This window comes from Homalodisca vitripennis, chromosome 4 (assembly GCF_021130785.1).
Source record: "Homalodisca vitripennis isolate AUS2020 chromosome 4, UT_GWSS_2.1, whole genome shotgun sequence".
Taxonomy (NCBI): Eukaryota; Metazoa; Arthropoda; class Insecta; order Hemiptera; family Cicadellidae; genus Homalodisca; species Homalodisca vitripennis.
Window position 1 is genome coordinate 175,305,979 of NC_060210.1, and position 12,407 is coordinate 175,318,385.

The 12,407-nt window shown below is 33.4% G+C and overlaps 1 protein-coding gene across 2 annotated transcripts in view; it reads left to right on the top strand.

Moving 5' to 3' along the window:
- Positions 1 to 305: 305 nt before the first annotated feature.
- Positions 306 to 12,407, top strand: part of LOC124360701 (E3 ubiquitin-protein ligase MIB2) — a 103,588-nt gene continuing 91,486 nt past the window's right edge. For both annotated transcript variants that reach the window (XM_046814529.1, XM_046814530.1), the window contains exon 1: positions 306 to 843. In XM_046814529.1, coding sequence (XP_046670485.1) covers positions 624 to 843 — 220 coding nt within the window. In that variant the 5' untranslated portion in view covers positions 306 to 623. The remainder of the gene's footprint in view (positions 844 to 12,407) is intronic.

The window sequence follows — 12,407 nt, forward strand, 5'->3', positions numbered from 1 at the left end:
AGAGTTGTATCTCTGAGTTTGATTAACTAGTATTTTCTGTATTATGTGTTATATTTAACTCTTAAATAGACTTTATGTTATAAAAATAGCTAAAACTATGTTTACCATTCGAAACAACATCTTATATACTTTACATAACCAAACGTGTAAGTTAATTTAATCTGAAAAATCGAATTAATTTTGTGTATTTTCCGTTGATGTAATCGAATTGGTTGGCGACATTGCAAGTGAATTATGTGCTTGTAGATTATCAGCTGTTTTTGTACTGATGAGGAAAACCACTGATACCAGATAGATATACGGGGAAAACGCAGTAAGGAAGGAAAAAAAGAAATGTCAAAACTGCTAGAGAATGACAACACAGGGATTTTGAAGTATTAAGATTTTTTCCAAAAATGTTTGAACGATTTAATTTAATTTAATGTACCATATTTTGAAACATATATCTGTAAATTAGCTAATTTGGCAGGAATATTTTAAATACATTTTTATTAGAGTAGTGCAAGAGTAACTTTATGTCAGTGAAACTCAGTGAAACAAGGTTATGAGTGGACTCTTCTATCAATATCAATTTGTTTTAGAAAAAAATTAATATAATTACTTCAAAGTAAGGTTAAATAACTATGTTAGTTGTAGGGTTAAGAGTGGTGAGAGGTCCTGATTGGGCATGGGATGAACAAGATAGAGGAGAAGGTCATGTTGGAACAGTGGTTGAAGTGGGTAAATCAGGAACTAAAGTATCTCAAACTGTTTTTGTTCAGTGGGATAATGGGGACAAAACTAACTACCGAGCTGGCTACAAAGGATCTTATGACTTGAGAGTTTTGGACAATGCTCAAGCTGGTAAGCTAATTTTATATTTGGCTATAGTATAGTAAGTAGCTACCACCACAATGGAATCAGGGAGCCAAATTATCAGTTAAAAATAACAGCTGTAGTAGGCCTATAATAAGTGACCACCACTACAATAAAATCATCGAATCATCGATATTCATGAGCACAGAATCTTCGATATTCATGAGCACAGAAGGTACTTTGGGATTATACCGACCACACCAGTATGAAGAACACAAAAATAGAAATTTATAGAAACAAACATGATAGAACGAAAAAACAACTCTTCAATTACAAAATTACAAACTTACAAGCATTTCCAGGTATTGTGATCGGTATTGTTGTCGCTGTTATCTTATCTTTCTCGAGAATCCTGATTACGGCAGGCCGCGCGGCATCACGTGATTTGCACGGTACATCATTGCCTTTCCATTACAATTCAATTTATATTTCTGATTAGCCCCTCTAGAATTTGATATTTTACTGATAGGTACTATCTCGAGGGATGTTTTTCTTTCGTCGACATCAGCGCGGGGGCAGCACCGAAGGTGCTGCCGAAGCCCGCGCTGATGGCCGGAGGCACTCGCATTTTGGGTGGCGGAATGTGATCAAGAATAAAAACAAGTTTTGAGTGTTTTTTTAATAAAAAGTTTAGTTTGGTAAATGTTTGTTTTTGTTGAATTTTTGTGTTTGGAGAAATGTAGAGGTAAAACACGGAAGTACAACAAAGCGATGCACCAGCTGAACGGGCGGCGAGACTCTGCAATCACGTTATCTACTAGACGCTCGACTTTGACCTCTGTCTGAGGATGGGGAGGTGTGTGCGATAAGACAATTCCTGTTTTATATTGACGAAATATTGTTCTACGCTAATCTAGTAATCAGTAGAAACGAAATGTGAAATAACGATTCATGTCTGGGTGTGGTCGGTATAATCCCAAAGTACCGCACAGAATCTTCGATATTCGTGAGTATCAAATCGTCAGTATTCATGACCATCTAACAAATTCTGAAAACAAAATGTCTAACTAAATTATGTAATAGGTATTTCGAATAAAAAAATAATTTTTCTGATTTTAAATCTTAAAATTAATACATTAATGATAAATAAGAAAAAACTAATATGTTATTTATATTTATGAAATGTTCCAAACAAAACAATGTAACTTACTTACTTTTTACTATTTTCGAGGATAAACGTTCCTACACCTTGTGACACAAAGAACATATGTACATTGTCATTGTACTTGCCGCCGTTAGTCAAACACCAAACCCATGATTTTACTTAGAATCAATTTGCAGCAATAGTGCTGAACTGAATTATGTTTTAGGCTTTTTAAATTGTATTATAGTGAAGGTAATTTTGTATGTAAAAGAAATGTATTTGTTTCAGATAATTTAAAGTAATTAAACTTGATTTAAACTATGTTTGAGCAGCGTAGTACTTATGATTAATTTAGCCAATATGAAATGGTATTTATGCAGATACTGGTGCTATTAAACCTACATTAATTAATTAAAAAGTCATAGTTTGTTTGATTCTAACTAAAATACATGATCTATAATATATTAAATTGTATAAATGGCAATTGCCTTATTTAATTTCAATAAACATTGAATCGCAAAAATTACTTGCTCCGCCGGGAGTCGAACCCGGATCTCTCACTTGCCGGGTGAATGTGCTACCATTACACCACAGAGCGCTTACTTTTTCCGATTCAATTATTTTGTATTTGGCCGTATCTGTCACATATGCGTTTAAATAAGCAAACTAACATATGATCGGAAGACCAAATACCTGTCAAACGACTTTTATTTACATTAAATTGTATAATTTTTGCGATTCAATGTTTATTGATCTATAATATAAAAATGAATCGCAAAATGTGTTTGTAAGCGCATAACTCAACAACGCCTGGACCAATTTGGCCAATTCTTTTTCTAAATGTTCGTTAAAGTTCAAGGATGGTTTTTACGGTGAGAAAATTTTGAATAATTGCCGGAAAACCCCTAAAAACAGCCCTTTTCGTTTTCCTATACAAACGTTGTCTAAACAATGTAGATAAATGTTCCTAACATCAAAGAGTCAATTTGCACTTTATTACCGTTATACAAAGTTCAAATTCAATCATATCTATCAAAACAGTGTGCGTTGGTGCACAGAATAAATCTTTGGAAGATTTAATGTTGCATTCCGAAACTCAACAAAAGTGATATCGCCGACCAAATTGAATAGTCACAAAATGTAATAGATCATTAGTACTGATTTTCAATTTGGTTGGTTCGCGATATTATTTCTTTTGATTTACTTTAAAATGCATCAGTTTTCACGTCATTACATCAGTCAAACACAAACCACGTTACCAAAATTGTTTTGTTATTTTAAGTTTTTTTATTTATGTTATGTTAGTATTAATAAAGCAGTTTGGTGAATATTTTCTTTTCCTGTTCATGAGAGACACCCTTCTGTTGTTCACTTAGCTGTGCATTTAGAAAATGGACAAAGAGTGTATTTTACCGCACAGAATGCAGTAAAAAGAGCTGCTCAGCCACCATCTACTACATTAACTAGTTTTTTGAGACATGCCAAAACGATGATTTTGCATAAACATTGTTATATTCTGAAATGCCAAAATATACTTGGAATCAATCCTCAAGGAGATTTATACAACGGAAACAAGGAAAACCAATTCCAGGATACCCAGATGTGTATTCCACCGATGCGATTGGTTGAATTTATTCGGTACATTCAAGCAATGATTATTGTTTTTATTTACGACTGCTATTAGCGTGCAATGTACATGGCCCAACATCATTCCAACATTTACGAACTGTTGATGGTGATCTTACAGAGAAGCCTGTAAAACGTTTGCAATTGCTAGAAAATGACGCTCATTGGGATCAAACTCTCAATGATGCTGTAATATCATCATACGTTCATCAAAATACGAACATTGTTTTCTATAATCATATCTACATGCTTCTCATCAAACCTAATTGATTTGTGGATCAAGTACAAAGATTATATGTGCAATGATATTTTGTATCAAATATGGAATAGAAAGGGAAATCCAAATATACAAATCAGTGAAGAAATTTACAACGAAGCATTGATTTCAATTGAGGACATGTGCTTGATGATGTCAAACAAACTATTAATTCAATTAGGCCTGGCTGCGCCCAATTGTCCAATGCATGATGCTTTTAACCAAGAGTTGCATTGAGAAAAACTGTATGATCTCAACACTTTGAAAGAATTAATTCAAAGAAATCTTCCACTGTTGAGTGAACAACAGAAGTATGTATTTAATACTCTTATGAAAGTAAAAAAGATGAAACTGGAGGGATTTTCTTCTTAGATGCACCTGGTGGTAGAGGAAAAACTTTTTTAATTTCATTAATATTAGCAACAATTCGCTCACAAAATAAAATTGCACTTGCAATCGCCTCGTCAGGAATCACAGCAACTTTGCTTGAAGGTGGTCGAACAGCCCATTCAGCACTAAATTGCCATTAAATATGCAAAGCAATGAATTTCCAACCTGCAATATTTCGAAGAACTCCGGAATGGTTTTGCAGCAATGTAAATTGATTGTTTGGGATGAATGCATGATGGCACATAAAAAATCTTTGGATGCTTTAGACAGAACCTTAAAAGATCTACGGATCAATCATAACCGATTTGGTGGTACAATGATTTTATTAGCAGGAGATTTTCGTCAAACATTGCCAGTGATTCCACGATTAACACCAGCTGATGAACTCAATGCATGTCTAAATTCCTCCAATTTGTGGAAACATGTCAAAGTACTTCATTTAAGCAAGCATATGCGTGTCGAGTTGCAAAATGACCAATCTGGAAACATATTCTCTAAACAACTCATTGACATTGGTAACAGCAAATTTCCTATAGACATGTTGATTGGCTGCAGAATCAGAATCAGAATCAGAATATCTTTATTGTCATTTGTCAATATTACAATTGCTATAGACAACGTCAATATAACTAATATAATAAATAAAAATGTTATAAGGCTACTTAGTTTATTTGAATGTCATTAACTGATATAATATATTGAACTAATTCGTACAGTGTATTTGTCAATTTAAAAAAATGTAACTGTAGTATTAGTAAATACATAACAAAATAAATAGTTGAAACAATGAATTAAATTACAACTAATCAACAACTCCATTCCAGGCCTAAGGAAGGTAACAATTCGTAGCAAAAAATTCTTCAAGGGAATAAAATGCCTTACTTATAAGCCAGTTCGACAGTTTAGCTGCGAATGGTTGAAGTTCTAAGCTTCTAAACGTTTGAGGTAATTTGTTAAAACATTTAATTTGTAAATATTTATGGCTAACTAATGTTTTCCTAAGTCTAGAGGAAGGTGCAACAATATCCCGAGCTCCCCTAGTGTCATAATCATGAATTTCATCAAAGCAGATAAAGTCTTCAAAATTCTCCTTTACATATATTACATTTTGAAATATGAAAATACCAGGAACAGTCATTATATTGTAGTCAATAAAGCATTGTTTACAATCATCTTGATAACCCAAATTGGCTAAAATTCTTACTGCCTTTCTTTGCCACGCAAAAACTTGACTGGCACCCCTACTGTTACCCCAGAGCATTGAGGCATAAAGTAAGTGTGAGTGAAAGTCACTGAAATAAGAAGAGAGCAACATATTTCTACCAACACAGTTTTGTAATTTACGTAACAGAAAACAAGCCTTAGATAGTTTAGAAATTACTGAGTTAGTTTGAGCTTCCCATGATAGTTTTTGATCTAATGTTACTCCAAGTAATTTCACTGGCTTAATACAGCTCTCTGCTATGTGCAACTTTTTTAATGTGAAACAAATTGTTTCAGTTTTATCCCCATTGACTTTAAGATGGTTGACATCAAACCACGAGTTTGCAATTTCCATCACTCGGTCACTTTGTGCTTCCACTTCTTGGAAAACTTTGCCAGTAACTAAAAAAGAAGTGTCATCTGCATATAGAATAGTCTTACATGGAATATTGGTTGGCAGATCATTTATATACATAATAAACAAGAGTGGGCCCAAAACTGACCCCTGTGGAACCCCAGCAAGGACCTCCTGAAATGAGGATTCTGAACCGGCCACTGAGACTTTGTGTAATCTGCCACAAAGATAAGTTTTAAGGAAGTGCAACGGTTTATCATCAATACCATAGTATTTCAGTTTACTCAGTAGAGTTTCATGTGATATACTATCAAAGGCCTTACTGAGATCCACAAGAGTCATATTAACATATTCACAGTTCTCAAAGCTATTTATGATATTAGTTACAACTTCATTTAGAGCTTTAGTTGTAGATCGACCAGGACGAAAGCCAAATTGGCTATTACTTAAAATGTTATATAGATCAAAGAATTCTAACAGTTGGTTCTTAATGCATGACTCCATTATTTTTGAAAACACAGATACAATACATATTGTTCTATAGTTGTCAATACATGATTTATTACCTTTCTTAAAAAGAGGTATACTCCTAGACTTTTTTAAGCAATCTGGAAATTTAGAACAGTGAAATGAAAGATTGATCAAAAATGTTAATGGCTTAACAATAGCATCAGCAATAAGTTTGATAACTTTGTTACTAAAACCAAACACATCTTCACTGTTAGAGGGTTTTAATGATCTTATTACCTTAAGTACATCAAGCTCGCTGACATATTTCAAGTAAAAGTTTCCTGGAGGCTGTTCAACATTACTTAGAAAGGAAAAATGACTAATATTATTCTTATTAATTGCCTTAGCACTATCAACTACATTTTTCCCAATGCCAATATAATAGTTATTAAATTCTTCAGCTGTAATAGGTGGTATTGGATTTTCCCGTTTATAGTAATTACCAGCCTCAGACTTTATTATTTTCCATGCGGCTGAACATTTATTCTTTGAATTTTTTAATATGTTCTCATTATGCAAGATTTTTGCTTCTTTAATTTTACTCCTGTAAAACTTCTTTTTGGCAATGTAACACTTCTTAAGTAATATATTGTTTTTGTAATGAGGAATTTTTAGCAAATCCTGTAACATAATTACCGTGCTTCTCATTTTTCTTAAGCCACTGTCAAACCAAGAAGTATTATTCTTACTTTGATTTCTCTGTTTAACATTTTTAGTTTTTCTTGGACAACTGTTATTGTATACTATTGATAATTTACTTAAAAAATAGTCATATGCAATATCTACATCTTCTATGTTATACAACAAGTTCCAATTTAATAAAGAACTTATTTCTGTGAATTCTTGCAATGTTTCATCACTTAGCTTCCTATAAGAGATTTTAACAGTTTGGGGAACAGTAAGTGGAGCAGTGAATTCAAAATAAACAATAGAATGGTCTGAGATTCTCTCCTTCCATAAGCGGTTTTTATACAAATTATTATCTAAGTCTGTAGCTATATTGTCAATACAACTGTTATTTCTTGTTGGGAGTTTATTTACGCAGTAAAGATTGAATGATTTTAGAAGGTTTACAAACATTACAGTGTCTTGCTCTCCACTCTTTAGAATGTCAATATTAAAATCCCCCCCTAATACAATTTTACATTTAGGCTTTTTTCTTTGAATAAAGCATAAGAGATTATCAAGATTAGCCAAAAACATTTGGCACATAGAGCTAGGAGTCCTATATACAGATATAAAAATTACATTCCAAATATTTACATGTATACAAACAGCTTCAAGTAAACCAATTTGGGTTAAATGGGCGATATCAATCACCTCAAAAGCAATATTGTCATTAACAAGAATAGAAGCACCTTCATAAGCATTTTCTCTGCAAAAGGCAGCAGCTAAATTAAAACCTACAGGAACATACAAGGAGACTTCCATTTTGTGCAGCCAGTGCTCATTAATAAGGACAATGTCGCAATTGGCTTCATCTAAAATAACAGCTAACTCATTTAACTTGTTCCTTATTGACTGGATATTTAAATGCATGATGCTTACAGTTTTGGTGTTATTTGATTTCAAATGAACCAGTTTGTGACTTAAACTAGACTTAAAATTATATACAGAATTTACATCATCACTGTTGTTGCACACTAGGTCATCAGGTGTTGGACTGCCATTGGTAAGTTTCCCGCTGTAGACCCAGGTACTACTGACTGCTGAGGGCTTCCTGGTGTGTTGTCTACTGTTGCAGGCTGCTCGCTGTTGCTCGGTTCCTCAGATGGGAGTGACGGTGAATCAGCTTTCTCTCTCGCCGCCTCACATATCTTGCTCACCAACCACAGCTTTCCCGTACGATTTAGGTGGATACCATGCCTTGTGTGGAGGTCCCTAGTGGCTTTGCTGGCTTCCACAAGAGTGACATTACTGAAACCATCGCAAATGTTCTTTAGGACTACATTAGTTTTCTTAGTTTCCTTGTTTACGCAAGACCAGTCCAACAAATCATACCGGTTAGGAAGGTCAACCAGAATGATTCTTTTTGTACTATATCTTTTTAAGGTGCTAGTAATGGCGTCAATGGCTAGGTGCGCTTCATTATGAGATACATCGTTAGTGCCACAGGAAATCACCAAAATATCCTTGTTCTTCAACTCCTCCCCATCAATGTTTTTATGATCCAAAACCTGACTAGCTCTGCCGCCAGGTCTTACAAAACCAATTGCATCGTATGGATGTTTGTGTTTATTGATATACCATGCTAGGTCTTTACCATGGCTATCAGTGCAAAGCAACATTCTTGGCAGAGTGACTTCCCCAGCTCTTGCTTTGTCATCAGTGTTTGTGATGCTAGTTTCTAGATCGTCATCTATGTGAGAAAGAGCTGCAAAGGGATTTTGGGTCGTAAAAGAACTCTTCGTTATGTTATCCAATGTTGGAGGTTTCTCCTGTGCCACTGAACGACCTCTTTTGTAAACAACCTTATTAAAACCTTGGTCTGATCCTTGAGTATGGGCCTGAACCTTGTTGGAAACAGGAGGGAAGCATTTGAGACATTTTGACACATATTTCTCGTCGGCTTTTAGTTTAGTTTGTAGATCAACATTGTCTTTCTGCAGCACCTCAATGACTTCCTCTAGGCTCTTAATTGAGGACAACATTTTGGACACTTCCTCCTGGTATATTTTACATGGTTTGCATTGATTTTGAGAGTTCTGAATGTCCCTTCTGTATTCCTCCTTTTCTTGATCACATAGTATGATTAGCTCGGCTTTTTGAGTTTGCTCAGTCTTCAACCTAGCCTTTAAGCGAGTATTTTCCTCGTATAGTTGTTTTTCCATTAGATTGTATTTTTTATTTAATTCTTCTATTTCCTCTTCTTTTTGCATAATCTTATCCTCAAGCTCTAGTTCACGAGATGATTTACTGTTTTTTATGTTATGCAACTCCTGTTTCAAATCCTCATTTTCATGAAGAAGGGCATTTCCAATGTCAGCAGCAAGGGACAAGGATAGCTCTAAGTCGGAGTTTTCAACATCTTTAAGACTATTTACAGGTTCTTCAGTGGACTCTTGCTGACAAACCGGACATTTCCATTTTTCTAATTCTTCTTTTTTTAAGTCTTTAACTGCAGAATATGCCAGGTTTATACATCTCAAGTGTACCCAACTTTTACACAACCCTGTGCAAAATACACCCCCATGCCGGACATATCTTCCACACTTGGAGCAATCATTTATATTTTCATCTGTTTCTAGATGCCATGGAGGAAACAGTAGAATTTTATAATTCAATATTAATTATAAAATATAATTATAAATTGAAAATAAATGTTATAAATGTTGAAATATGTACAAAAAATATTTCCTGACTTTTATTGATTTTTTTTTTCATTAACTACAACTAAAATCAGTAAGCAAAAAGTTTGGGCCGTTGGCGGGATTTGAACCACTGATCCTGATAGTGAAGTTTGACAGTACTCTGATCTAGCCAACTGAGCTATCAAGGACTTGCAGATAAGAGTCACTCAGGTTCCTTCAAACTAGTACTTGTCCACAATCAAGATAGGACAAAACACATGTTATAATAACAACCTTATTCCATTCAGGTGAAAGTCTATATTAATACTTGTTTATGATCTAGGTGTCTAAATAATTTAGTAGTATTTGAAATATTAATGTTGATTTGTCTATAAATAAAATTATTCTGTGATAGTTCTTAAAATCTTCTTCAATTTTCAGGTTAGTCAAGGAGTGTTCAATATTATTACAGTTATAAAACAATTAAACAGAACAAAAATTGATACCTGAAGGTTTAAAACATTCACTCTTTAAAACTCAACCACTTCACAAAATTTCATAGAAAACTATTATTTATACTTCAATTAGCACCAACATTAAGAGGACTGTAAAAACAGCAATGTGACTTTTCCAAACATGTCTTCCCCACTCATTAACTTTCCTCAAAGTTTTTGTCAGTTAACTCGATCAAAAGATGAACTTATTCAGAAGGTGTTTCCAGATGTTTCTCAAAATTACAGAAACCATGATTGGTTAAGCTAACGAGCTATATTGGCTGAAAAAACATAGATGTAAATTAATTAAATTTCAAAATTCAAGAAGAAATTACAAATTTTTTTAAATAATTAAACTTGTTTTATAACAGGTTTGAAAAAAATTGTGAGTGTCTAATATCTGTTTAGATTTTTGAATCATGAAAGGTTATAGAAAATGAATTTAATTTAATGTATATATTCTTATTCAGACAACAGGCATTATACTACTACCAAAACCAAAATTACTAGGAGCATTTTACTGGTCCGAGTTTCAAATGGCCAATTGTAGGATGTATTACAAACTATCCTCTGTTTAAATTATCCAAATAACATATGTCCAATAAGTCACTGTAGAATATCCATGTAGAATGGAATAAATTGATTCATTAACTCTAATGCCAAATGTTTGTTTCATTTGTCCAAGTAGAAGAAAGCGAGGTACAACTGTGAACTGGCTGCTTCTTCTTTCATGTCAACGCAGATATGTGCAATATCTAAGTAGTGTTAATTCTATTGTGAAGGCTTACAAAACTTTTATTTGTATTGTTAGAAAGAAGCTCTATTTTTGTTTAAGATTCTTAGAACTATGCTATAGGCGTTTTTTCTTCTGGTTTTTGATAAACCCAAAATATGTCCCATTCACTTTTTTTTTTAACAAAAAATCACAAAACTTGTACAACATCCCTATGACTGTAAGAGAATAGATGTGCTCTTTAGGTTTCAGAAATACGCTGTGATATGAAAATATGTGATAACTGTAGAAAAATTATTTCTGAAATGCAGATAAAGATGTTTTACTGTGTGTAGTCAAAGTCTATATGATTTTTTTACCGATCCTCAGTCATAGAATATTTAAATAAATCACCGGAAGTGAGTCACCGCTCAAGAGTAAAAAGATAAATATTCATAGCTGCATAACTAAAAAACTTGACAAGATAAAGTTAATTTTAGAAACTTACTGCTAATAGAAAATCATGAACAAGTTTTTACTAAACAATTAGAAGAATAAAAAATCATTCAATATCCAAAAGAAAGTTTACAAATGCAAACAAAATAGGTGAAAAAAACATTTTTTCCGTTACACCAATGATAAGTTAAATTCAAAAGAGTTAAGTACAGTATTAGTCTAAATAAACAGTACTGAAATGGTAATATTTTATTATAGTAAACACAGTAACATTACATATAGATTTTACCAATAAATACAACTCAAAGTAAGCAAAATCTGTTAATTTAACAGCAGGTTTTGTGCACGACAAAATCTCCTGAGGCCTCTCACAAAACAATCAAGTATGGCCCTATATCAATACTGATTTACAGTAAGAGTCTCTCCATTGTTGCCTTCAAAAAAGTATGGTCCCACTATACCCCTCCCAGACACAGTGTACCAAATGGTTACACGTTTACTATGCTGTGGCCTCTCTACAACAATGTCAGGACGTTCAGATCCAAGGAAATGTGTTGTCTGCTTGTTTATAAAACCATTAAGGTGCACATGACATTCATCTGTAAACCATACATCACTCAGAAACTCAGGTTCTTCATAGCATATTGCTAACATTGAAGCACAGTACTGACCTCTGGCTAGTTTGTTTCTACAGTTCAAAGGTTGTCCAGTTTGTATCCAGTAGGGAAAACCACCAATGTTTTTGAACATTCTTCGCATTGACATATTGCTAATATTTAGTTTAAGAGAAGTTTGCATTAGGATTCTTTTCGGTGACTGTAACACTTGCTGCAACACTCTTCCGTGGTTTTCATTTGTACAGACAGTAGTTGGGCGACCTGAAAAACCCTTTCGCTGTTTCAAAACACTAAGAATCACAGCATTACTATGTGAGTTTTTGTGGAAATGTTCCTGAAAACGTATACTTATTACAGTATACAGATCACCTGGTCATTTAATAACCAATTCATACTTAGAGAAATTAAAGCTTCTCATGCAAAAACTTGAAAAGGATGTAAAATAAAAATAAGTTATAATTACATCAGACTTCAATATAAATTTACTAAAAAATGACAAGTTCCCAGAAAAGTTTCAAGATTTAGCATTACAATTTGGATATATTTAAAATAACAAAGA